This window comes from Microcebus murinus, chromosome 1, assembly GCF_040939455.1.
Source record: "Microcebus murinus isolate Inina chromosome 1, M.murinus_Inina_mat1.0, whole genome shotgun sequence".
In the NCBI taxonomy this organism is placed as follows: domain Eukaryota; kingdom Metazoa; phylum Chordata; class Mammalia; order Primates; family Cheirogaleidae; genus Microcebus; species Microcebus murinus.
Genome location: NC_134104.1, coordinates 11,767,381 through 11,795,022, shown reverse-complemented (window position 1 = coordinate 11,795,022; position 27,642 = coordinate 11,767,381). Strand labels below are relative to the sequence as shown.

The following is a 27,642-nucleotide window of genomic DNA, read 5'->3' as shown; positions in this document are numbered from 1 at the left end:
TCATTCCAGGAAGGCACGGGCTCACGAGTGGGAGATCAGCAAACCCAAGTCTCCCTCAGGACGGGTGCACACACGCCCAGGGGACACCCACTCAGAATTTTTTCCTCTTTAGAGAGGCACATCATGACTCCTTGGCTCCTGGCCAATCCCCTAGTGCAACTTGAAGGGGAATGAGCCCCCTGAACCTCCCAGTGGGCCACCCCAGGCCTGGGGTTCTGGCATCTTCTCCTGCAGCCCCTACTCGGGGCCTGGTCTGGTGGCCTCTCCACCAGAGCTTCCAGCAAGGCCCCGCACCCCCCCCCACTTTCCTGCCTGAGCAGCCCCCGTCCCTGAACCTGTGAGGGAGTGGTGGGTTCCCAGGGCCTCTTGTAACCCGGCTGAATATTTTCCAGGTTACCTAACCAAACTCCTGCAAAACCACACTGCCTATGCCTGTGACGGGGACCACTTGAACCTGCAGTGCCCTCGGCATTCTACGATAAGTGTCCAATCGGCATTTTACGGGCAAGATTACCAAATGTGTAGTTCCCAGCAGCCTGCCTCCCAGAGGGAAGACAGCTTAACCTGTGTGGCACCCACCACCTTTCAGGTATTGCCTTTTGTAGATGTGCTAAGATGATAAAATGGTCTCCGCACACGCTCTCTTTTTCTCTCTCTCTGTATATACATTTGTGATTATATAGTTCGCTCCAGGCAAAACTGATCCATGAAAATGCCCATTTATACAACCGTCAGTTTTGCAGGTGAGCTCTTATTTGCTTCTCAAAAGGATCCTCTACCAAACCAGTTTAAATAGAGTTGCTTCCTATTTAAATAGAGAGCTCCCTTAGTGCACCTGCACTATGAATTTCTTCCTGGGCCAACTCCTTACTGCGGTCGAGCAAAGTACAACCATGCTGGGCTTCAGCCTCTGGGCCCACATCTCCCATAAATGCCCCAGGAGGAGAGGAAGGCTGTGGGTTCTTTAATGGAAACCGCAGGTATCTCTACGAGGCAAACGTCTGAGGTCATGACCCACTTCTTAGAAAATGTACTCGAGCAAGGGAAATATCTATAATGGTCTTTTGCTTTTTTATGGTTTGCTTCTCCAATCGTAGATAAATCACATTTTTTGATTCTTGTTTGGAGCTATTTTGGGTGGCCTCTGCTGAATTCATCTTTCTACTGCATAGTGCCAGGAATGGGGTGGGAGGGCACTAAGTCATTCTTTTTGTGATTGGCATACTTAGGGAAAGATTTGGTATTGTTGAAGGTGAAAACTAGTATTTCAGTGATGGTTTTAGACTATTCATGGCTTTCAGTTAGGTAAGCAACTTCTACCCCACCATCCCCGGCCCCTCGACATTTATAACTAGTCAGTCACAATCAATGACTGAGTCACTTGGCCTTGGATTTGTTTTAATGCCTCCCTGGTTCCATATGCGTGTGTGTACGGCAGGGATTTTAGAGCACGGGGCACATTAGAAGTCAGTTTGATTTTTGTCAGCCATAGGCAATGTGGACAAAGATATTATAGAGAAAAATGGTTGAAATTTTTTAAAAAGATAAATTTACTAAGGAAGACTAAGGAGACATAGAATTAGCTTTAGTGCTACGTGGCTCTCCCTAAGGCCCAAAAAGGAGAAACAAAAATATTATGATGATGTCAGGATTTTTCTATTTCTCACACTGTTTATTGCTTCCATTCCAACCATTGTTGTGTTTGTATAGCCATGTGATTGGCAAACACCAGTCGAGTAGCCAAAAAGAATGTGTTCGAATCAATCCCCTTGACGTGATTTCCAACCCCCCAGAGGAGAGACAGGTTTTTGGGGAGGCAAGGAGTTGCTCTCCTTGTGTGCCTCACTGTCTTAGGATGTTTTGTGTTGCTATTATGGAATACCTGAGACTGGGTAGTTTATAAAGAATAGACGTTTGTTTCTCATGGTTCTGGAGGATGGGAAGTCCAAGATCAAGGCGCTGTTTGGTGTCTGGTGAGGGCCCCGTCTCAGCTTCCAGGATGGCACTGTGAATGCTGCATCCTTCTTGAGGGCAGTGGGGGTGTCAGTCCTCACGTGGCAGAAGAGTAGAAGAGGCAGGGGAAGGAGGGGGGACCAAACTTGCCCTTTTATAGCGAGCCTACAACCACTGTAACAACCTACCCGGCCATAACAGCATTAATCCATCCAAGAGGGTGGAGCCTTCATAGTCCAGTTGTTTCTTAAAGTCCCCACCTCCCAATACTGTTACAGTGGCAATTAAATTTCCACATGAGTTTTGGAGAGGATAAACATTCCAACCACAGCACCCACTCCACCCCCAATTCTCCTCCTTGGTGCCGTGTCCCTCTTGGCCCACCCCCATTCCTCACCGGTCCCTGGCTCCCAGGCCATCTGCTGCCTTCCTCGGCTCACGAAAAGAACATTGGCCATTGCCAAAAGGGTGGAAGTGCCTACTTTGTGCAAGTATGAACTCTTGGCACACTGGAGTCCCAAAGCATGGGCACCACCCTCGCCCTCACTCAGGTACCTGCCTCTACCAGGTACCCCCGAGGGAAGAGGATGTTCCCTAACCAGGCTGACAAGTTAGCATTTGTGAACACAGTTCTGATGTTGCTCAGTGGGTTTGTTTGCCAGAAACATCCCCATACACAGCTCTTTCAGCCAGAGATCAAGAGATCCTTTACTTTGTGTCTTTTAAGCTTCCCTTGGAACTGAGGCAAGGTGCTTCCTCGGAGGGAGGTTGCTTAAGGTAGGGAGAGAACACGTTCACACAGGAGACTGCAGCTGCCCAGCCTCCGAGTGAATGTCCAAGGAAGTCCCCTTCTCTGCATCTGTCAGCTCTTAACACAGTTTGGAAACAGCCCTGCCCTGGGCCTCCAGTGACATCTGAGTGCTGAGTCATTTCACGGTGACCTTGGCCATACTAACGTGCTCAGTCATCTGAAACCTGCACCTCCCGGCGTGGAGGTTCCAGGGGTTTCCCTGGATTGATGTATCTTCCCTGATTGATGTATTTCTGCCAGGGCCCGGAGGTGACAGGTGACACCCGGTAGGGCTGGCACTGTGCACGTAAGTATTCTGTGAGGAGAACGTGGCCACTCAGAAAGGCTCATGAATTTGCACTAAAGTTTAAATTCAGGCCTAAAGTAACAAGTAGATTCTTGGGAACTTTTTTTTAAAATTATTTTTTACATATTTGGTGTTCTTGTCACCAGAAGCAAGTCGAGGACCTCAGTGTTTATCACGGGCATGGCTCATTCCATTTGGGAACTGAGATTTGAAAGTACAGCGACAAAATGTGGCCTCTGCCCGGCCTGGGGGAGGCTGTTCTGTGAGGCTCCTTGGGGCAGATTCATTAACAAATCAGGGAGTTTCCTGGAAAAAAAATTGGAGAGGGGAGAGAAAGAGAGAGAGATTGAGATTTGAAGGGAAGCAGAAAGTGTGAGTACTCCAGTAAGAAAATGGTTAACCGCGGGAGGAAGAGGCCCTGTACTCTCGAGTTTGGTGAGGGTAGGGAGCAGCTTTTTAATTTTTATTTGCTGGCCTTGGTAACGGGTCCCCCCAGGGCCTCCCCAAATGCACATCTCCCCTGGGGCCCGTGTAGGGCTGTTTCTAAGGACAAGGAGCCAGGACTGTGATTTCTCAGCTTGAAGCAAGGGGACGCCTCCTCGAAGGGGACCTCGAATTCCCCGCAGCCAGACTGGCGAAGACACTCTGGAGCCCCAGCAATGGGCCTTTGCTGCGAGTGTGAGCAGCGAGTGGCGCGGGTGGTGGTGGACTGGGGGCTGGTTCTCTGACGGGGCCTGGTGCTGCTGGGTCAGTCTCCTCCTTTGGGAAAGAGGAGAGGGCCAGGAAGCCAACCGATCACCCGCCTGCGTGCGCTTTGGCCTAAGACGCGGCGCAGGCCAGCACGCGCCCCCGCCGGGCCCTCACAAAGCCCAGGGCAGCCCAGGTTGGGGGACCGGCGGACACCACGCGCGGTTTTCAAGCCTGTCCCTTTTCTACCCCCTCATTCTAGAAGGTGTTGGACGAATGCCAGAACCAGCGGGCCTGCCACCTCCTGGTCAATAGCCGTGTTTTTGGACCTGACCTTTGTCCAGGAAGCAGTAAATACCTCCTGGTCTCCTTTAAATGCCAACCTAGTAAGTAACTTCCGAGGGGGGCGGTGTGTTTGGGGTGCGGTTGCCTGTTTCGTTCACGCTCCAGGTGAAAATTCCCTGTGGCCTGAGTTTGTCCGACTTTGAAACTCTTGTTAATAGGAACGTCAAGCCTCGCCCTACCAGGTGTTTAGAGAGACAGTGAGTGCGTGAATTCATATGAATGCCTGAATTTTAAAAATCCTTCCTAATATAAAAAAAAGTCAGTTGCACCGATGCTGAAAATATCAGGAGTGGCAAGAGACTGCGATGTCTAGTCCTTAAAATTGTGCTTGTCAGAGCCCGTCCTGTGCAGAGGCTGATCCCGGCCAAAGCGCTGCCTGTTTTTCTTTGAGGACACGTGGCCCAGTTGCCACCCGAGCCCATCGCTTCAGATCTTTGTGAACTGGCTACTCCCACTCTCACCCGCGGCGGGGGCTCCTTTAGCCGAGTGTCCCCAGGAGAATGAGGGAGGACACGGCTGGAGCCGCCTCTTTTATTCGGATTCTTGTTCCGTTCTCCATTGACTTTTGCCATTTCTAACGCACGTCGGTTTTGCGATCAGACCATTGCTGGCCAAAAATTATTGCTCTTCAGCAGGTGTGTCACACTTCCAGGCGCAGAGGGTCTGCTTAGAAGAAACCAAAGGTTATTAGAGCATTAGAGGTTCTCGGGCAACTTGTTGCAAAGAATCGATAGCAACGCAGTTTACACAAAACGTAAGGAATAAGGATTTTTAAATTGCCCCCCTGCCGCCCTGCATAACCATTTTTACTTTTCGCACTTTGCTCCCTGTTGGTTCCTGCCCTGGAATGCCCAGCATTCCCCAAGACACTGGTGGCCCAGGTGCTGGAGTGAGGAGCTGTCATCGGGCCACATTCTCAATCAGGTGTACCTCTGGGGAGAGAGCCCTGGATCCCTTCTCTCGAACCCTTTCCCTGCTAGAGCCCCGGCAGTAGATCTGCCCCTGTGGGGCTCTGCACCAATCCTGCATGTGCAAACACGCTCACACAGTCACTCTTGCACACCCGTCCCACACACCCACACTGGCACACCCACACTCGCACACTCGCACCACCCCACACGCATCCATGTGGGTGCACACACACCATCACACACACGACACACACAGTAGACACTCACGCATTATCATGCACACTATTCCACCCTTATGCCCTATTGTACACACTCACACATGCCCATGGGGAAACACAGGTGAGCACATCCTAAGTAACCAGATCGTACAGTCTAGTGGGGGCCCGATAGTCATGTGGATCACACAATATGTGCAAGATTCCAAGCCGGGCCCGGGCTTCCATGGAGAGGCCCTTGGCACCATGTAAGCAGCTCACGCACCGTGGAAGTAGCACCGCCCTCAGTGGGGTTCAGGGGAGGCTCTTCTGAGCAGGTGATGACGGAGCTGAGGGCTGCAGGGCTGGGGGGGCACAGAGAGAGTGCTCCATACAGTAGTCTGTGGCACAGCCAGTGAGGGGGCCGGGTGGGGGAGTGGCCCTGAGGGAGCACCAGCCAGAGAGCTGGAGCAGGGTCCAGGGCCCTCGCGGTTGGGGAAGGAGTTGCGCTCTACCTGTAGGGCAGCGTCTAGGCAGGGAAGGTGCTTGAGGAAGTCAGAAAGCCCTGTGGGCTGCCCCACGGAGAACAGCTCAGCGGGCAGACCCTGGTGTCACCCGGACCCTGGCAACCTGAGGCACTGCCCTGTGGGAAGCGGTGGAAGTGAGATTGTCTCCACACCTTGCTGCCCCTTCTCCTGCAGCCCTCCCACCTCGCCAGGTTCTTCTCCTCCACCTTCCTAGGGACAGCCCCTGTGTGACACCCCGATCGTCCGTGGCCACCACTGCTACACGTGGGGGTGTGGGAGCCGGTCATGAGCATCCCTTCCCAGCTCTGTGCTCTGTGAATCTGCCATGTGGGAGGGCTTGCGCCAGGGAAATTAGCAAATGCCACGAATCAGGGTGCATTTGTTTGTTACCGGCAAATCTCACCGGAACCTTCTTTTCCCTAGTGTGCTCCATGCTGCCCCAGCTCTCAGCCCTTCGGGGAATTGAGGTCTGGCGAGGCTTTGGATTCAGGCAGTTCTGGACTCATATCCCTTTCTGCTGTGCGGCTGCTGTGTGGCCTCGAGCAGGGTAGGGACCCTTCCCGAGACACCAGGACTCCGTTGAAACATGATGTCCCTTCTGCATAGGGCTGCTGTGAAGACTGAAAATACAGTGTTGCATGTAAAATGCTGAGCACAGGGTTGGTGATTGGTAGCTACATTCCAACAAGCAGGTTAAAGTCATTCTGGCTAAGGATGTGAATGACTGAAACACAGAGTTGCAGCAAGGGTTGGCGGAGGGGTGTGGTCTGCCCGGGGAGCAGGCAAGAGCAGGGGAGACTGTCTATAGAGAATTTCAAAACACAATAAAAGCGACTAAATGTCTGTCTGCATTTTAATATCACCACACACTGGCAATTGCAGGCAAAGTCAGTAATAAAATACTGTCATCATGGAAGATCCTCCCCTGCCCACCTTTGCAAGGCCACTGCTGGGGACCTGAATGACCCACGTAACCCTCTGCCTGGTAGAAGGAGGAGGGAGAATTTCGTGGCTGTTGTCCTGTTAGCAGAGTCGTGGTTCTGCCTTCCCAGGCTGCTGTCACCCTCCCCATCTACACTCCCCGAGTGCTGGCAACCTGCTTCTGGAAGGCTGCCCACACCTCCTCCAATCTGAGACCAGTTGGGAACTCTAACCCGGCTCTAAAACACATTCTCGTCCTCTAAGAAAAGAAGCAATAATGTTAGTAGTCCCGTTGTTTTCTAGAATCCAGAAACGTCACTCTTAGGTGACCATGAATTAGCACACTCCCAAGGAGCCAAGCGACTCCATATAACACAGCAGCCACCCCGAGGACGTAATGTGACATGCATGCGCCCCCTCCATTCCAGGACATGATCTGCCCACAATCTGGGGACGAAATCTCTGGAGGCCCTACATTCGGGTGTTGTGTTACTCTGGGAGGGTTTTATTGGCACCGAGGCTGCCTTTAATGAATGGGCTTTAATAAATCAAAGAGATGTGGCTAATAAATGCATTTCATGACAGGCCTTGATAAATATTCTCGTTTTTTAAAATGCTGATTGAAAAAGAAAGAAAAAAAGACTAATCCTGTTAAAGAAGGTTCCAGTTTGCCGAGATAAAGCTTGGGTTTGTCCTGCCTTCTCCCGCCCCACCCCCCCTTCTCGGAGCAGCTCCGCCACGAAAAGGCATTCTTAGCATTTCTTGGTGCTCTCCCAGTTGGAAGGGTGCTCTGGCTCTATCTGTGCCCTCTTTTTGCATCAAAGGCCCCCAATCGGGCAAAGTTTTGGTGTTGGTGGGATTTAGCATCTACTCCTAAACAGCACTGAAGAACTCGTGCCAATGAGGATGTGACTCACCAAAGAAAATGAAACCCTCTGATGTTGGGGTCAGACTTAGTGTGCTTTTTATTTAGGGAACAAAACAAAACAAAACAAAACTATCCTTAGCTCTAAGCTTAAGCTGTTATATTAAGATTCCAATCAGTGAGTGAGGAGCCTTCAGAGCATTTGCTTAGTCACCATTTTAATCTGCCCTCCTCGTGGTGGCTCTTTGTGTATGTTAAACCACTAGCGAGGAAGGGGGCTTGTGCGCATCTGTCCGTAACCTGGCTTCTGCTCCGAGCCTTTCATTAATCTTGAATGTTCCATCACCATGGATGAAAGGACAAAGTTCCACCAGCACCAAAGCTGGCAGTAATCTTGGGGTCCTAAAAACTTTTCCTTCCTGTCATTCAAAAGTTTGGTGTCACTGCTGCTCCTCCGTTTTTGGTAGAGAGTTGTGGGAATTTACAGGTAACAGAAAAGTGGGGTTTATATTTGGGAATTATTTTCTTCAATGATTTAAGTGTAAGGCTGAGTGTGATGGATTCCAGGAGATGGAGACCCAGCCGGCCACTGTCGCCGGTGTGTCCTGTTCACGCCTTGCTGTGAGGTTTTAAGGTGGGAGCTTTCAAACTGCTGTGATTGCAACCCATAGTGTGAAAAACATTTTACGTTGTAGCCCAACATAGCATGTACTCTCATACGTACAACTGATAAAAAATGTTTTAAATTGCAAAACGGTGTTTATTCTTTCTTCACGTATGCCCTTGATGTTTTCTAAACTGCTTTACTCTTTATTTTTTATTTATTTATTCTTTTAGAGGCAGAGTCTCAGTCTGTCTTCCCCAGGCTGGAGTGCAGTGGCATGATCATAGCTCACTGTAACCTTAAACTCCTGGGCTCAAGCGATCCTCCTGCCTCAGTCTCCTGAGTAGCTGGGACTACAGGTGCATACCACTATGCTGGGCTAATTTAAAAAATTTTTTTGTAGAGGCAGGGTCTCGATATGTTACTCAGGCTGATCTTGAACTCTTGGCCTCAAGTGATCCTCCTGCCTTGACCTTCACAATGCTGAGATTATAGATGCAAGCCACCGTGCCTGGCTTTTATATTTTTTAAATAGCTAGTCACAAGTCACCAATGATGATTTTGAGACTCATTAATGGGCCTCGAATCACAATTTTGGAAAACTTTGGCTTGAGGTGTATCAGGGACCTGGAATCAGCATGCACTTCCCATCCAGGAAAGAAACGTGGAAGGAAAACATGAATGAACGAGAAGAGTGAGAGGCAGGGGTGCATGGGGGGCTAGTTTTCTCTCACCTACCACCAGGCCAGCCCCTGACAACCCAAGCAGCTCCTGTTGTTTAGCTCTTGTTTGTGGCTAACCCCAATGCTTATTTGGCTGAAAGATGTACCTTACTACTATGTGGTTGCCCTTTCAAAGTCGAAAACCCACAGCAGGACATGATAGGGTAGAGCTGGCATTTTTTCCCTAATTTTTCTTGACAAAATGTTGGGGAGAGGAGAACATATGCAAATAAATGACCACAGTCCCCTTTACGTTTTTGCTTTGCTTTTATTTTGAAAAATTTAAGATAAGTGACAAGCTAGGACAAGATTTTCTAACACATAAGAGATAAAAGTTAGTGTCCAGAATACACGAGTCACTCCTACAAACCATTTCTAAAAATCCAACCCACAACATGCAAAGGATTTGAAGAGGTCGTTCCCAGGAGGGCAGTTTTGGGTGTTAAATTCTTTAATACATTTGAAGCTTTTAGCACAGGGCCTAGTTGAGAGGAAATACTCAGTACTCAATGAATGTTAGCTATTATTATTTTTAAAATATGTTTATTGAGGTATAATTCACCATAGCATAAAACTTACCCCCCTTTAAGTATACAGTTCAGTGATTTTTTTTTTTTTTTAGTAAATTTACTGACTTGTGTAACCATGACCACAATCCAGCTGTAGAACATTCCAGCATCTCGTAAAGTCTCCTTGCATCCATTTGCTCTCACTCCTTAATCCCGACTTCGACCTCAGGCAACTGCTAATCTATATCCCGCCCCTGTCGGTTTCCCTCTCTGCATATTCCACATAAATGGAATCATACTATATGTGGTCTATTGTGTCTGGAATGTTAAGACATTGTGTCTTTTGTGTCACTGCTTTTAAAAATCAAATCATTATTAAATAATTTTACTAATTGAATGGTTTAGGGATACATTCTTTTAAAAAAAATTATGTTTTCTTCAGCAGTGCATTTATAAGGCTAACTCTGTATGACGTTGCAGAGAAAGATTTTACTACGGTAAGCAGATTAAACAAACAAACAAGTTTTTCCCTAGATTCTTTGGGAACAAAGTACGACCTGGTTCAGATCATCCTAACCTAGAATGCGCCTCAGCGTGAGGGTCAATTGTTCCTGGATTACCAGATTTGGGACGGACTTCTCCTACTTCTCTAAAGAAGGATTCTTAACAGACACGGCGCTTTGTTTTTGCCCCTTTCCCTGGAAATAATCTGATTTTATATCATCTTTCTCACTTTTTAAATGCATAAATGGGAAAGCTAGTTATGGAGATGGTGGTGAGGTTTAGCTGGGCTGTCTCCGGGGGTCTAAGGCTTCTATCAGGTAATCCCTGGTCTTCACTTGTGTGGATCTCAAGCCAACGTTTGAGAAAAGGCTCCCTTTGATTAAGGAACTTGTGACCTCAGGGGGGAAGAGAGAGAAACTTCCTTATGGCTAGTACCTTCCTGGGACCCAAACCAGCCAGCGCACCTGCCTTCACCCTGGCCCCTCTGCTCGCTTTGCCCCTTCGCAGATTCCTGGGGTGTTTGCTCTTGTCACCAGGCTGCTTCCCCCCCTTCCTGCAGAGGGCTTTCCTTTCTAGGGTTAGAGACCCCATGGGCAGCCAGGGCCATCTGGATTGCCGCCTTTTCAGGGTGCGGCCCCGGGGGTGGGGTGGGGGTAAGCAGCGGGGCTTGCATGGTGCTCACTGGTTCCTTCTGGGGGAAGCTGATGGTGCTGCCGATTTTTATTTCTGCTTCAGATGAATTAAAAAACAAAACCGTGTGTGAAGACCAGGAGCTGAAACTGCACTGCCACGAATCCAAGTTTCTCAACATCTACTTTGCAGCCTACGGCAGGAGGACCCAGGACAGGGACGTCTGCTCCTTGGGAACAGAGCGGCTCCCCCCCTTTGGTATGTGTGCTTGTATGGTTACAAGTGGGGCTCTGTCTGTGTGGATCGGGGCCCTGGCTACCCCAGGGCAGAAGCCATGGCAGCCACCAGCACCTGGGCTCGAGGCCCAGGACAAGCAGGAACCGCCACACTGTGGGTGCACCTCTTTCTCCTCCACCTGCCTGAATCTGTCATTCAGTCATTCAACACCAAGTGGTTATTGAGCACCTGCTGTATGCAGGGCCCTGTTCTAGGCATGGGGGAGCCATCCGTGACCAACACAGAGTCTACACCCCCACCCTACACAGAGCTGGCCTTGCAGCAGTGGAGGGGGAGGCAGTGAGAAAATAGATAATAAGTGAGTGAAGGCCGGGCGCGGTGGCTCACGCCTATAATCCTAGCACTCTGGGAGGCCGAGGTGAGTGGATTGCTTAAGGTCAGGAGTTCAAAACCAGCCTGAGCGAGACCCTGTCTCTACTATAAAAAAAATAGAAAGAAATTAATCGGCCAACTAAAAAAAAAAAAAAATATATATATATAAATTAGCCGGGCATGGTGGTACATGCCTGTAGTCCCAGCTACTTGGGAGGCTGAGACAGGAGGATCGCTTGAGCCCAGGAGATTGAGGTTGCTGTGAGCTAGGCTGTCGCCATGGCACTCACTCTAGCCTGGGCAACAAAGCGAGACTCTGTCTCAATAATAATAATAATAATAATAATAATAAGTGAGTGAATATGTTGTATGTCAGATGCGGATGAGATTCGTGCTCGGGGCAGGAGAGGCCGGTGGAGAAGGCTGGGCGTGTGCCGCAGAGAAACACGGCTTTGAGGAGTGATGGCATGCCGAGCAGAAACTTGCAGGGGCCGAGGGAGTGAGCCCACAGCTGCCTGGGGACGAGTGTCCAAGTGGAGAGAGGATCCAGTCCAAGGCCCTGAGGACGGGCCGTAGCCAGGTGTTTAGTGGCAGAAGACCCCAGCGTGCCATTCTTCTTGCAGGCGATGGCCATGGTAGGGCCCAAGAGCTTCACCCAGCAGAGCCGTCCTGTATTATCCGGAGAAACAGAGCCAATAGCATATGTATCTGCATGTTTACATGGAGAGAGAAAGAGGTGTTGAGGAATTCGCTCACTTGATTGTGGGGGCTGGCAAGTCTGAAATCTGCTGGGCAGGCGAAGCAGGCTGGAGACCCAGGGAGGGGTTGAGGTTGCAGTCCTGAGTCTGAGTTCTGCAGGACAGCAGGCTGGAAATTCAGGCAGGAATTTGCTGTTGCAGCCTGGAGAAGAATTCCTTTTCAGGGAAACCTCAGTTTTTGTTCTTATAACCTTCAACTGATTAGATGAGGCCCACCCACATTATGTAGGTCATCTGTTTTACTCAAAGTCTACTGATTTAAACGCTAGTCACATCTTAAAAATACCTCCATAGCGGGCCAGGTGCAGTGGCTCACACCTGTAATCCTAGCACTCTGGAAGGCTGAGGTGGGCAGATTGATTGAGTTCAGGAGTTTGAGACCAGCCTGAGCAAGAGCAAGACCCCATCTCTACTAAGAAAATAGAAATTAGCTGGACAACTAAAAATATACACAAAAAATTACCTGGACATGGTGGCATCTGCCTATAGTCCCAGCTACTTGGGAGGCTGAGGCAGAAGGATGGCTTGAGCTCAGGAGATTGAGGTTGCTGTGAGCTAGGCTGACGCCACTGCACTCTAGCCTGGGAAACAGTGAGACTCTGTCTCAAAAAAAAAAAAAAAAAAAAAACCTTCACAGCAGCATCTAAACTGGTTTTCATCTAAACTGGTATCTGACCAAACAGCTCAGGGCTATAGCTTAGTCAAAGTGACACAATAAAAATGGTGACATGTTAAAAAAAGTGACACATTGCATTCTAATTTGTGGTGGTGAAAAATCTTTCTTGATCTCTCTCTGCTGCGTTACTGGAGATTACAGACCTAGCAGTGAAACAGCCTGAGGAGTTGCTTACGTATTGATCAAAATCTAAAATGAGAGCCGGGCGTGGTGGCTCACGCCTGTAATCCTAGCACTTTGGGAGGCCGAGGCGGGCGGATTGCTCAAGGTCAGTAGTTCGAAACCAGCCTGAGTGAGACCCCGTCTCTACCAAAAATAGAAATAAATTAATTGACCAACTAAAAATATATATACAAAAAATTAGCTGGGCATGGTGGCGCATGCCTGTAGTCCCAGCTACTTGGGAGGCTGAGGCAGTAGGATTGCTGAGCCCCGGAGATTGAGGTTGCTGTGAGCCAGGCTGACGCCACGGCACTCACTCAGGCCTGGGCAACAAAGTGAGACTCTGTCTCAAAAATAAATAAATAAATAAATAAATAAAAAATCTAAAATGAGCTCCTTCATGTATTAAATTGCTACAATTTGGCCAGATGCAGTTGCTCATTTGTATAATCCCAGCCCTATGGGAGGCTGAGGAGGGAGGATCATTTGAGGCCAGGAGTTTGAGAGCAGCCTGGGCAACACAGTGAGATCCTGTCTCTACAGGATAAAAAAATTTAGAAATTAACCAGGTATGGTGGCACGCACCTGTAGTCCTAGCTACTCAGGAGGCTAATAGAGAGGAGGATCGCTTAAGCCCAGGAGTTTGAGGATACAGTGAGCTATGATCATACCACTACACTCCAGCCTGGGCAACAGAGCAAGACCCTGACTCAAAAATAAATAAAGAGGCCGGGCACGGTGGCTAACGCCTGTAATCCTAGCACTCTGGGAGGCTGAGGCAGGCAAATTGCTTGAGGTCAGGAGTTCAGAACCAGCCTGAGCAAGAGTGAGATCCCATCTCTACTATAAATAGAAAGAAATTAATTGACCAACTAATATATATAGAAAAAATTAGCCAGGCATGGTGGCGCATGCCTGTAGTCCCAACCACTTGGGAGGCTGAGGCAGAAAGATTGCTTAAGCCCAGGAGTTTGAGGTTGCTGTGAGCTAGGCTGACTCCATGGCACTCACTGTAGCCTGGGCAACAAAGCAAGACAAGAAAGAAAGAGAGAAAGAAAGAAAGCAAGAAAGAGGAAAGGAAAAAGGAAAGGAAAGGAAAAAAAAGGAAAGGAAAGAAAAGGAAAGGAAAGGAAAGGAAAGGAAAGGAAAGGAAAGGAAAGGAAAGAAAAGGAGGAAGGAAGGAAGGAAAGAGAGGAGAGAAAGAGAGAAAGAAATTGCTACAATTTACTTATGGCTGGCATGTGAAGTTCAACATAAATTTAAGAAAAGAAAGAAATGCATGCCTAAGTAATACCATGCCTAAGTAATACCTCTTGAAAAAAAGAAAAATGAGCATCCCTGGGACGCATGCCTATAGTCCCAGCTACTTGGGTGGCTAAGGCAGGAGAATTGCTTAAGCCAGGAGTTCAAGGCCAGCCTGGGCAAGGTAGGGAGACTCCATCCCTAAAAAAAAAAAAAAACAGTGAACATAAAGTGAGCTCACTGCATGGGCAAACTCTCAGACAAGACTCAATAGAGAACCAAAAAGAAATTCACTAGGGACATGTGCTTCCCAAGGCCCCAAACCCCGTGTTCAGGGAAGGCCCTTCTGTTGAGGATGGTGGAGGGTTGTTGGAGGGCAGCCCAGGGAGAGCACAGAGGCAGGCTGATGTGGGCACGTGGCTGCCCTTAACTAGATCTAAGGGCGAGGGCTCCTCTCTTAATGGGTTCAACTGCCAAATGGGACAGAGAGACACGTGTGAGGGTGGGCCCCATTTTCTGTTAATGGCACCATCCTCTGCCCGGTCCCCAAGGGGTGACCTGAGAGCTCCTGATTCTCCATCCTCCCTCTCGGATAACATCTGCGTGTGTTCTGGTGGGAGCTGTGTGTTCCTCTCTCTTAAATGTCCCCTCCCCCTCCCTCTCCTCCCTCCTCTCTGCTGCTGTCCTAGGTACAGGGGCCACTGCCTGGGCCACCGCAGCAGTCTCCCTTCTCCCACCCCTGCCTTTCTCCCCAGGGTGGCCAGAGGCAACCTTCTACAAAGCAAATCCATCGCTAGTCTTCTTAACGCCTGGCAGGGCCTCCCTTTATGAGCTGGGTTCCTCAGCTGGGTAAGGGATCCTTGGTGATCTGATCCCTCACTGCAAAAAGGGACTTCACTTTTTAAAATTCTTAACCCTTTTATTTCTCAGAAAGAATTTTCTAGAACTTTCACATGGACCGAATTAGAGCCCCATTGTGGGCTCTGTTTCTCTTCTATGGGTTCTGCCCCCAACTCCATTTCTCACTATTGAGGAGGATCCCAGTTCTCAGGCTCAATAAATCCAGCTTAGCCGCATGTCTGGGGAAGCAGCAGTCAGCAGCGGCCATTTCAGTGGCTCTTTTAGGCAGGGGTCAAGCAGGGAGATGGCTGGGCTTAACGGGTCGCATTTAGTAGGTCACTACCTCACGTTCTGAGCAATGTTGGGTGGGAGTTGGATTTAAAAGGGAAAAGTAAGCAACCAAAGAAAAAGTGTTAGCAGAACCCCCTGCCCAAAAGATGGATTTCCACAGAGAGTAGAGGACTCCTGGGGGATCCAGCTGTCCTGACGCCATCGGCGACCCTCGGTGATGCGTCATGCAGCAAGGTCTGTGAACGGAAGGTCTCTGTGCCCCTTGCTGAGCTGTTCAGGGTGGAAAGTTTGAGCCCACAGAGCAACACCCACCAGCTCGTCCTCTTCCCTCCCTCCATCCTCACAATCCACTGCGCCAGGTAGACGGGCGAGGGTGAGGACCAGGCCACTGCACATGTGAGCCACGGCGCACTGCCACAGCCCTCCGGCCCTGCGCTCTGCAGCGTGACGAGGCTCCAAGGGAAAACCAAAGGGCCCCAGGAGTGCCCCGTTCATTCCGTCCCCAGCCTCACAGCTGTGTCCTCGTCTTTTAGGTTAGTGCTAAGGGCAGACCCGTGCATGTAGAAATACAAACCTTGGGCTCCTGTGCTGATATCTTTTCTCAGCCTAGGTGAATGCCAAGAAATCATTCACCCCTTGGCCCAGGTAGATTGCCCATGGAAGTTTTTAAATTGCGCTGGGCATGTACTCCCCGCAGAATCGTCAGTTCAGCCCTCTTGCCTAAACACGCTTTAATATCATGCACGCTCCTTTGACCTGTCTCCCGCCAGCCACCCATCCACTTCCTGCGCCAGTGCTGTGGGCTGTCCCCGATGGCGACGCATCTCCAATCTGGCCACTTTGCTCCCACCCCACTCTGGACAGGGAAGCTGCCTCCCTTCCTCACTTAGCAGCCGGAGGGATCTTACATAAATTAAATCAGATCGCATCACCATCAGCCCCAAAGCCCTTCACTCAGCCCACGGTAATGGGAATCCATCCATCCCCTGCCTCTCCCTCCCTCCCCACACTCCATCTACGGCACTCCACGCTCATCCACACCCCGGCGCCTTTGGCCTGGACCGTGTCACCCCACATCCTGTGCGGCTGGCTGGCTGCGTCTCAGGATTCAGAATCAACTCGGATGTCGTCTCGCAGAGGTTTCCCAGAGCGTCTGCCAGCTCAGTGCCTGGTCCCTGCGGTCCCTCTCGCGCTGTCCTGATTTTCTCTATCTCGTGGGAACAGTGGATGTTATGTGTGCACGGTCCATCTCCCCAGCAGCTGAGTGCCACGGGGACTGTTTCTGTGCAATTCCCAGGGCGGTGCCTGGCACCGACGGGCTTCCCATTTGAGTCCTGAGATCCATGAATGAGTCAGAGTCCTCCTAAGTGAGGTGCCCGCACGTGGCTCCCGGGCGTAGACGTCTGTCTGCTTACGGGCTGGGAACGACGGCCCGCTGTTATCCCAGTCTCCAACCTCTCCTGAGATCTGGGTGTTTTTTAAAAATGTAAAATGTTCCAACTTTTAAAACACCGTGTGAGCCAAACAAAACATGCCTACAGGCCACATCCGGGCCACAGGCTGCCGGTGTGTGTGTGTGATCTCCGCTCTGTGTCCCCAGTTACGAGTGCAGCGCAGCCACACTGCTTTGAAGAAGGGGAAAGGGCTATTTGTCCTTAACCCTGGAACTCGGCTGCATAAGGGCCAAGGGCTTGGTTCCCACCGCGGACCTTGGTAAGGGTGCTCTGCAGTTCGAATCCTGGCATATCCGGTTGGAGGGGTTGCTTCGTGCACCTTTGCTCTCATGTATACACTGAAGTCTGGCGCAGCCCCACCTGCTGCAGATTCTGGGTGGTGAAGCCCAGCGGGGCCTCAGGGACGCTCGCCATGTTCAGGGCCCTCTTGGGTTTTCTTTTTTTTTTTTTCTTTTTTTTTTTTGAGACAGAGTCTCACTGTGTTGCCCAAACTAGAGTGTGTGCCGTGGCGTCAGCCTAGCTCACAGCAACCTCAAACTCCTGGGCTCAAGCGATCCTCCTGCCTCAGCCTCCCAAGTAGCTGGGACTATAGGCATGCACCACCATGCCCAGCTAATTTTTTCTGTATATATTAGTTGGCCAATTAATCTCTTTCTATTTGTAGTAGAGACGGGGTCTCTCTCTTGCTCAGGCTGGTTTCGAACTCCTGAGCTCAAATGATCCACCCGCCTCGGCCTCCCAGAGAGCTAGGATCACAGGCGTGAGCCACCGCGCCCGGCCTCCCCTTGGGTTTCCATAACAGCTGAGTGTGGCTTCAGCACCCAGACACCCTGGGAGGGCATTTCCGGTTCTTTCTAAAATGTTATCTTCGTCATCATCATTATCGTTCTGCACAAACACCATAATAACATTTAACAGAAACAAGAAAGAGATTTATCCATGAATTTTACCCATCAGATGAAAATATTTTTGTTTTTCTGGATTTCTTCCAAGTCCTGGAGTATGAGCCTAGTATAATTTTGTATACGACAATTTGCAAGCAGATACATTTCATTCTGCCTCTTTCCTTTAACTTCATATCATATGTGTTTTTCCAGGTGGCTAACAAGATCCTAACAATGTCGATCACTTCCTAGCATCTTGTTAAAGAGATGCATCAAACAATGTACTTAACCATTCCCTAGTGGCTGGATATTTTTCGTTGTTTCCGTCTTTCACATATTATGAATAATGTATCATGAGCTCATGCTTATAGCTTTTCCTTTTTCTGTCTTCTCCCGGAGAAGTTATCCTTGGGATAAATTCCCAGAGGTTTTATACCAAAAGAGGCATGGGCATGTTTACAGTTCCTCATACGTATCATCAGGGTTTTTTCCAAAACCTTATTGTACGAATTTATATGTGCAAACTGCTGTACGGGTGTGGGTTTCCCTGCCACTTTGGCAGCCTTATGTATAATTTTTCTGCATGTCTCCAATTTAAGAGGCATAAAACAGTCCTTTAATACTGTTTTAATTTGCCTTTCTTTGATTAGGAATGACCTCGAACATTTCCTGCGTTTTTGTGGTTATCATATTTGCACTTGCATACCTCGTCATCTCTCTAGCCTTTGCCTTTTATTTTTTTTTGTTGGGATCTTTATTTATTTATTGCACAAACTTTTATGAACTCTTGGCAGAGCAGAGATAGGAACCCTTGGCATGCTTTTCCTGCTGTAACTGTCCTACCCCGCTCAGTCTACTTGTTTCTGAACTTACAGTTTGGGCGGGTTACTTTTCGATTCTGTGTACGTCCCAAGTAGAATAAGTTAAGGAGGACAGGGCTGAGTCCCTGTGGCGAGGGGCTGATGTGGTGGAAGTTAGGGCATGCCTGCGACACCCCAGGTGACGGACATGACACCATCGTGCCCTCGTCTCCAGGGCTGCCCAAGGCCTGGCTGGCAGTATGTCCCTCTCCTCCCAGTGGGACACACACTCTTCCTGGGCAGTCCCAAGGACGTGAGGGTGCTCATGCCTGCCTTAGAAAAGCCCCCTCAGGCCGAGCACAGTGGCACACACCTGTAATCCTAGCACTCTGGGAGGCCAAGGCAGGAGGATCACTCGAGGTCAGGAGTTTGAAACCAGCCTGAGCAAGAGCGAGACCCTGTCTCTACTAAAAATAGAAAGAAATTAGCTGGACAACTAAAAATATATAGAAAAAATTAGCTGGGCATGGTGGCACATGCCTGTAGTCCCAGCTACTAGGGAGGCTGAGGCAGGAAGATCGCTTGAGCCCAGGAGTTTGAGGTTGCTGTGAGCTAGGCTGACGCCATGGCACTCTAGCCCGGGGCAACAGAATGAGACAATGTCATTAAAAAAAAAAAAAAAGCCTCCTAGTCCTGGACCCAGAGGAAGGAGGGCGGTGCCCCGTGCTTATGTGCAAAGCCCTAGGTGGTCCCATCTGAACCCCGGGAGGCCAGGCCAGGCTGTAGGGAGGCAGGCACTGAGCTGTCAGCTTCCGCAACTCGCCACACCCTGGTTTTGCACAGCCTGCCCCGGCCTTCTCCCTGCCGTCCCACACATAGATGGTGGGGGTTGAAGGGAGACACCTGTGGGGGTTGAAGGGGGACAGCTACTCAATGGCCTGGGAGAGCTGGGGACATTCCAGCATGCCCATGTCCGTTCACTGTTCAGCTGGGAGGCTCTGTCCTGATCATGCACTTGGGCTCGGGGCATAAAGATGACAGGTGTAGGGTCTCTTCAAGGCCCTTAGCTCTCCCTAACACCCACCACAAGGTCCCCCAACTCATGCTCACTACCTGATCCCAAAGCCACCCACAATTTGGGTGTTTTGTTTTCCCAGCAACCCCGTTCCAAGTATCAAAATGTGAATTTTGGTTTCTCTTGTTGTGCAGTGAAATACCTTCAAGCTTAATGGCTTAAAACAAAACATTTCTGATGGTGGGACAGGAATCCACGGGTAGCTTAACCTGGTGGTTCTTGCTTAGGGTCCTGGTGAGGTTGCAGCCGGGTGTGTTGGCCGGGGCTGCCAGGGGCCTGGCTCATGGGCGGGCAGGGTGGTGCTGCTTGTTGGCAGGAAGCTTCATTGTCCCCCACCCCCCACGAGTCCCCTAAGTGTCCTCACGACACAGCTGCTGTCTTCTCCCAGAGAAAGTGATGCAAAAGGACTGGTGAAAAGGGTATGCTCTCGCCTCTGCCATACTCTGTTGGTCCGACTCATGGTGGACCAATGGAGGCTGCACACAGACGTGAATTGCAGGAGGTGAGGATTGGGGGCCAGCATGAAGGCTGCTGTTGGCTAACTTTTGTCCCCTACCTCCAAATTCACATGTTGAAGTCCTAACCCCCAGGACCTCAAAATGTGACTTTATTTGGGCATAAAGAGATAATGAAGCTAAATAGAGGTCATATGGGTGGGCCCTAATCCAATCTGACTGTGTCCCTAGAAGAAGAGGAGATTGGGACTCAGAGAGGCACAGAGGGAAGGGATGTGAAGACTCAGCAAGAAGACGCCATCTACACGCTTAGGAGAGAGGCCTCGGAAGGAACCAAGTCTGCCATCACTTTGATCTTAGGCTCCACTCGTCCCGGGCCCACAGTGCGCACTCTCCAACGGTCTGAGGGACAGTGAACTGGCCCCCAGTTTAAAAGTTTGAGGACCCCTGCAAGTCTGAGATCTAGATCCAGAACTGTGAGGAAAGAAGTTTCTGGTGGTCAAGCCACCCAGTTTGTGATACACCCTAGCAAACTGATACAAAGACTGATGACCACAACTATTAAATAAAAAGGAAGAGAGGCGAGGCTGTTGAACAATTGTGAGACCTTGAAAAAGCGACATCTTACTGTCCTGTGGGTTCAAACAAAGGTAGATTTGATGTCCTATGCTGAGGGTGGCTGACCCAAAGGCATTTGTGAAAGATCTTACAGCAATTGGATCTGTCAAAACCCATGCCTTGTCCAGCGAACGAGAAACTGACGGGAAGACATGACAGTGATTGATCATCGTTGGTCCTCGATGAACATCGGCAGAACAATATTTTAACACAAGAAGGGAGTGAGCCTTCCCGAGGGCCTGGGCCTGAGGACGCAGGGCTCCAGAAAGTTCTCCTGGCTGGGCATTTGCTGTGGTGCATCATTTCCTGCTACAGTTCCATTTTCTGGGTGGGCTCCAGGGAGTCTGCTATTTCCTTAATAAGAGAATGAGAAAACCACACAATGGGCCTCACGGGCAGGGCTGCGGCTGTCGCAAGGCCAAGTGTGGGCAGGCCTGGACTTCCCAGCCAAAGATCACGGTGCCAGCGGCTCCCACTGCCAAGACAGGGCCACTTAAGAGCAGCCAGCCCTATTATCTAAATAAACACAGGTTGGAAGGAGCGATTAACTTCAGTTTCAGTGTTAAACAATTGCCAAAAAATAAAAATTAACATGGCTGAGTATCTTGTTATCACATGTATTGGGGGTGGAGGGCAGTATGCCAGCAACAGAGGGTGCAAACAAAATCCGCCTGGGAGGGAAATAACCACCTAAAAAAAACCCAACAAAATCCTGCGAATGGTTCAGCACTCAGTGTCAACAAAGATATGGTCAGACCTGAATTACCTTGGACCTCTTCCTGAAAACATATTGTGAGTTCTTTCACTCTCGCTAGGATAAATTCTTTCGCTCCCAGGGTAACTTAACAGCACAAACTCGTGCCCACTGTACATCACCAAGGTTCCCAAGACTTCCTAGATCAAAAAGGGTTGTGTTCTTAGCGCTGGGGGTCTTTTCTTTTCCTTCTTTTGTTAGGCTTAGACTATATGGTCAGGCATGTGTCCTTAAAACTCCACAAAAATGTGACTTTTCCAGGGTACTCTCTGGCAGCCATGTGCACTGGTACAACTTTTCTAGGTTCCAGTTTGGCAATGTGTATCAAAAGCCTTAATGTTTGAATGCCCTTTAACAAAGCAATCTACTTCCAAGAATTCCTTTGGAAATAGCATGCTTGTGGGCAGATATTTAGCTCTAAGGGTGTTCCATGGAGCATTGCTCATAATATTCAAAAATGGAATCATGAATGTCCACCAATAGGGGATTGTAGCTAGAGATGGTATCGCCATAAAATGGAAAACTATGCGGCTTTCTCAAATAATGCTTATTTGAAAATGTTCACGAATATATTAGTAAACAGGGAAGAGTAACATACAAAGTAATATGTGTATGATCCCATTGAGAGGGAAGGACATTTACCCACAGAAAAGTGCCTAGAAAAGTGTTCTTTAAAGGTTAACAGCTTTTATTCTTAATAATGGCATTTACTGGGTATTTTTGCCTCCCAGTTTTGGCTTAGCTGTGTTTTTAAAATATGAACATTTATTTATTTTGCAACTGAAAAAACAAAAAGTTATGTTTTAAAACATCAGACTTCTAAGATAAATTTTATCATTCAGACTATTAAATTTTCCTAATGTGGGTAGTTTATATAGAAATAATACATTCCATTCTGTGTTCTCTTGAGATTTAAGATGATTTTTTCTACTGAGGGAAAGGAGTTTTGTGGATGAGGGGCTAGTTTTTGGCTAACTTATTATTTAAAGATTGTAGTTTAGTTTATTTGAGAAGAAACAGCACAACCTTTTTATTTAAACTGGTAAATGTGCTCAGCTAAGAACCTTAAGTAATAATAAGGTTCCTAAAGACAACAAAAATATCCTCAATTCGCCCTGTTCACCCACGAAGCAATAAAAAATAGACTGGAAGAAAAATTAAAGGATGTATCTTTACTCCTAGGTAAACTTCTGCAATCAATTAAGTTATATAAAAGAATAGTTAAAATATTTTCAGAGAATTTTACATTTCTGAAAAATTACTTGAAGACTCTTACTATTCAAAAACTATCTTCTATCCAGGTATGAATTTTATTTTCCTTTTTAAGAAAGATCATTTTATGCACTTTTAAAGCAATGATAACTCACAAAAGCTTGGAAAGTACCTTAAAATTACTGAGACAGGAAAAACCACTTCTTTCCCACCAGCCAAAAATATTCCCTGCTGCCATCTCTCTGATTGTCCTTTTATTATTACTTTTTTTTTTTTTTTTTTTTTTTTTGAGACAGAGTCTTGCTTTGTTGCCTAGGCTAGAGTGAGTGCCGTGGCGTCAGCCTAGCTCACAGCAACCTCAAACTCCTGGGCTCAAGCGATCCTTCTGTCTCAGCCTCCCAAGTAGCTGGGACTACAGGCATGTGCCACAATGCCCGGCTAATTTTTTCTATATATATTAGTTGGCCAATTAGTTTCTTTCTATTTATAGTAGAGACGGGGTCTCGCTCTTGCTCAGGCTGGTTTCGAACTCCCGACCTCGAGCAATCCGCCCGCCTCGGCCTCCCAGAGAGCTAGGATTACAGGCGTGAGCCACCGCGCCCGGCCTGATTGTCCTTTTAATCTTTTTTTCCCACCAAACTCAGGTTTAGTATTAGCTCGGATCAGAGTGGTAACATCTCTAGGCTATTCTGAGCCCTGGACTTCTGCACTGTCCTTTGTGATGTCACCCTACTCCCACCTTTGTAAGCAGTCTCTTTATTAAGCCTTGACCTGAGCCAGCTGGCCTGCCAGGCCCCTCCTGACAAACTGCCCATGGCTCTTCTTACTAAACTAGTGGAGCGAAACGTGCTCTTCACAAACACGGACTTGACTTGACGTTTCTGGCACTCAGTGTAGACAGGCACTTACCGCATCCTCTCACATCTTTATCCGCTTCTCCTCTTGCTGTTTACTCTTCATTCATGAGGACCCTCCAAAGCCGCTCCAGCAAGATGCGCCCTTAGACTGGAGCAGGGCATTCTGAAGCAGTCAGGGGAAAGATGGATTTATTCCAAGCCCAGAGCGAGGGGCTGAGAATAGCTGATCCAGCAGCCAAACAGAAGGATGACAGCTCCTAACTCTCCTGGAGGTGGCTGTTCTCAGCATAGATTTGCAGTTTTGTAGGACTGGGCCCTTAACCTATGGGATCTGTACTAACTCCAGGCAGTCAGTGTCGTAATTGAGTTTAAATTGTGGGACATCCAGTTGGTGTTTTCAAGAACTGGATCACGGTGGTGTAAATTCAGAAGAAGGATTGCTGGGTCATATGCTAGTTCTATTTTTAATTTCTTTAGGGACCTCCATACTGTTTTCCACATTCAGTGTACCAGTCTCCATTCCCACCAACAGTGTACACAGGCTCTCTTTTCTCTACACTTTCTCCAACACTTGTAGTTTCTTGTCTTTTTGATAAAAAGCTATCCTAGCAGGTGTGAGATGATATCTCACTGTGGTTTTGATTTGCATTTCCCTGACAATTAGTGATGTTGAACACCTTTCCACTTGCCTGTTGGTCATTTTGCTGTCTTCTTCGGAGAGATGTCTACTTGTCCTTTGCTCATTTTTAAATTGGGATATTAATTTTTTTTGCTATTGAGTTGTGTGAGTTCCATATATATTTTGAATATTAAACTCTTATCAGATATATGTTTTGCAAATATTTTCTCCCAGCCTATAGGCTGCCTTTTCATTTTGTTGATTGTTTCCTTTGCTGTGCAGAAGCTTTTCAGTTTGATATAGTCCCATGTGTTTATTTTTTCTTTTGGTGTCCTATCTAAGAAATCATTACCAGACCAACGTCAAAGAGTTTTTCCCCTGTGGTTTCTCTGGGATTTTTATGGTTTCAGGTCTAACATTTGGTCTTTAATTCATTTTGGGTTGATTTTTGTGTATGGTGGAAAATAAGAGATCAATTTCATTCTTTTACACGTGAATATTCAGTTTTCCCAACGCTACTTATTGAAGACACTATCCTTTCCCCATAGTGTCTCCTTGGTGCCCTTTTCAAAGATTAGTTGACTGAACACGCTCGGGTTTATTTGTGGGCTTTCTGTTATTCCATTAATCTATGTGTCTGTTTTTATGCTGGTACAATAGTGGCATGTAGTAGATTTTGCGATCAAGTACTATCATGCCCCCAGCATTGTTTGTTTTGTTCAGGATTGCTTTGGCTATTCAGGATCTTTTGTGGTCTGTATGAACTTTAGGATTGTTTTTTCTATTTCTGTGGGAAATGTCACTGAATTTTTATAGGGATAACATTGAACCTATACATCTCTTAGAGTAGTGTGGACATTTTAACAATATTAATTCTTCCAATCCATGAGCATGGATCATCTCTCCATTTATTTGTGTTTTGGTCAATTTGTTTCTTCAATGTTTATGTAGTTTTCTGTGTACAGATCTTTCACCTCTTTTGTTAAATTTATTCTTTTTTTTATGCTATTGTAAATAGAATTGTTTTCTTGATTTCTTTTTTGGGTAGTTCATTGTTACAGTGTAGAAACACTACTGATTTTTGTGTGTTGGTTTTGTATCCTACAACTTCACTGAATGTGTTTATTAGTTTTAATAGTTTTTGGGTGGAGTCTTTAAGATTTTCTACATATAAAATCATGTTGCCTACAGTGACAGTTTAACTACTTCCTTTCCAGTTTGGATGCCTTTTATTTCTTTTTCTTGCCTAATTGCTTTAACTACTACTTCTAGTACTATGTTAAATAGTAGTGATGAGAATGGGCATCCTTGTCTTTTTCTTGATCTTAGAGGAAAAACTTCCAACTTTTCACTATTGAGTATGGTATTAGCTGGGAGATTGTCATATATTGCCTTTATTATTTTGAGGTTCATTCCTTCTATACCTAATTTATTGAGTAAAAATTAATTTCATCTTCACAGTTCAGCCACAGCATTTTTAAAGTTGTGATTAAAAAACGTAACATACAATGTACCACCTTAACCATTTCTAAGTGTACATTTCAGTGGTCTTAAGTATATTCACATTGTTGTGCAATTTCCAGATATTTTTCATTTTGAAAACTGGAATTCTTAACCCCTTAAATAACAGCTCCCCATTTTTCCCTTTTCCAAGCCCCTGGAAACCACCATTCCATTTTCTGTCTCTATGGATTTGACTACTCTAGGTGCCTAATGTAAATGGAATCACACAGTATTTGTCTTTTTGTGATTGGCGTATTTCACTTAACATAATGTCTCCAAGGTTCATTCATATTGCAACATACATCATTATTTCTTTCCTTTTTTTTTTTTTTAGCATGAGAAAGTAAGATTTATTGACAAATATATATGTTGATAGCCAACAGCCTCCTAGAAAGATAAAGAACAAGAAATATAATGCATCTTCCAAGATCGAATCTGCCTCCTTAGGTTTAACTCAAAGTAGCCCATCCCATTGGACCACAGGTGACAGATTCTACTATGGAGTAGTCTCACTGACACCTGGACAAACAACTGGAAGAAGCTTTAGTCCCCAGCTCTAAATATTCATAGTGACTCACAACTGGCCTTTAGACAGACTCATCTTCTTTAGGTGGACCTTTAGACATGGGTACTTGTACATGGGTACTTATTTACATTGTCCCTTATAAGTGGAGCCCTTTTCACCTTCTTATTGTACAATTTGTGCAAGAAATTTAGAAGATCTTGGAACCAATTGCCGATTTTCTTTTTCCGATTGTCATTATCTCCTTCGTATTTCATAATCTTGAACAGGTGTTTCTTTCTTTCTGGGACTTTGATGCCAATGGATTTGAGAACGTTGCTACTTATTGTGCTCATCCTGAGAGTAGGGGTGAACTGGGAATTAGCACTTGTGTCAGCTTCTTTCAGGACAGCACCCACCGAGGACTGGACAGGTTGCTCAAGATCATTCTCCACACTTTCAAGAGCATTCCTTATCACCGGCACATCATCCTCATGTATGTGATTCATGTGTGTCCACTTAACTGTTAATCTTATGAAATTGACGCAGCTGCCCTGAGGAAGGTCTGACAGCTCTTCAGGAAGCCAAAGCTCTGGGACAGTAACTCCCCAATGAGCTAGTTTTTGCCTGTGTGGACCAGGTACTTGCCTGTTTCCTCCAATACCTGGAGGTGATTGCTGAGGATGGTATGCTGGAAGGTCTGGGTGAGTAACAACAGCCCAACAACCTTGGCCCACTCAGGGCTCCCCCGCAGGCCTTGGCTGCCTTGGTGGTGGTGTCCTGAATGCTAAGTAGCAACAGGACCAGAAAAGTATAGACCTCATTTCAGACGGTGGCTCTAGGCTTGAATTGGTTAACTGGACATAGCATGTGGCCCAGGGCAGAGGTGGCTGAGCTCGTCACCTGGTCCCTTTCCATATCAGTTGGACTCTCAAATATCCTGATCTTACCTGCCTCCAAAACCTGGTATAGCTCTGCCAGGAAGTCTTCCTGGATGGATTAGGGTGTGAAGGGAAAGGAAAAATGGATGCTATGAGCCTTCTGGGTTCTATCAGCCATGGTCATTTCTAATGCCTCTGCGAAAGGCTTAGAGCTGTCCTCTCAAAGATGTGCATCCCAGAGATCAAGGATGTTGCTTGTAATTACTTTTGCAGCATCTTCTCCTATTCTTCTCCCAGTTTTGCATGCCAAAACTGCTTCCCTTTATCCTGTTGTGAGGTCCTGTTCCTTTGCATACAAAGGTCCAGCTTGAGCACAGCCCCCTGGCATGCCCCATGGCCATGCCTCCTCACCACTGTGCATGTGTGATCAGAATTGCTGTCCTTTTTAAGGCTGAATAATATTCCACTGTATGGATATACCACATTTTGTTTATTCATTCATCCACCACAAGACACTTGTGTTGCTTCCGAAGCCATGGTGTTTTGTCTCTTTCTTCTGGTTCCATCTGAGTCTCCACCTTGCACCTCATAGCCACCGGTTGTCATGTACCCATTTCTAATGACTCCTTCTCCTTTCCTCCTGTGAGCAGCTGTCGCAAATACCTGGTAGTGATGGCACCAGGTGCAGGTCCCAAGAGCTGAGGAGGAGGTTCAGAAGGGATGGAGGTTATAACCTTACCCTTGTTCATTTGTTCTGTCATTTCTTCGAGCATTTACTGAGCATTGGGCCGTGGTAAGGTGCTGGGAGCAGGAGCTCCCTGTCTAGTCTGGAGACAGACGAGTGAGGAATAAATAGAGCCACGTGGTAAGATCTAGAAAGAGTAGAAACACAGAGAAGGAAACCTCTCCCTGCTGCCCGGGGTAACGGACCATGGGGGACATAGAGTTGAAAAGACGGGGAGAAGGGGGTATTTCCAGGAG

General features: G+C 47.5%; 1 protein-coding gene across 5 annotated transcripts in view; it reads left to right on the top strand.

Annotated features, from left to right (window-relative positions):
• EVA1C (eva-1 homolog C) overlaps window positions 1-27,642 on the top strand; it is an 89,261-nt gene that overhangs the window by 39,013 nt on the left and 22,606 nt on the right. For 3 of the 5 annotated variants that reach the window (XM_076000480.1, XM_012780913.3, XM_012780910.3), the window contains exons 2-4: window positions 393-589; window positions 4,000-4,123; window positions 10,575-10,727. In XM_076000480.1, coding sequence (XP_075856595.1) covers window positions 393-589; window positions 4,000-4,123; window positions 10,575-10,727 — 474 coding nt within the window. The remainder of the gene's footprint in view (window positions 1-392; window positions 590-3,999; window positions 4,124-10,574; window positions 10,728-27,642) is intronic. The other 2 variants (XM_012780911.3, XM_020284711.2) reach the window with 2 other exon arrangements.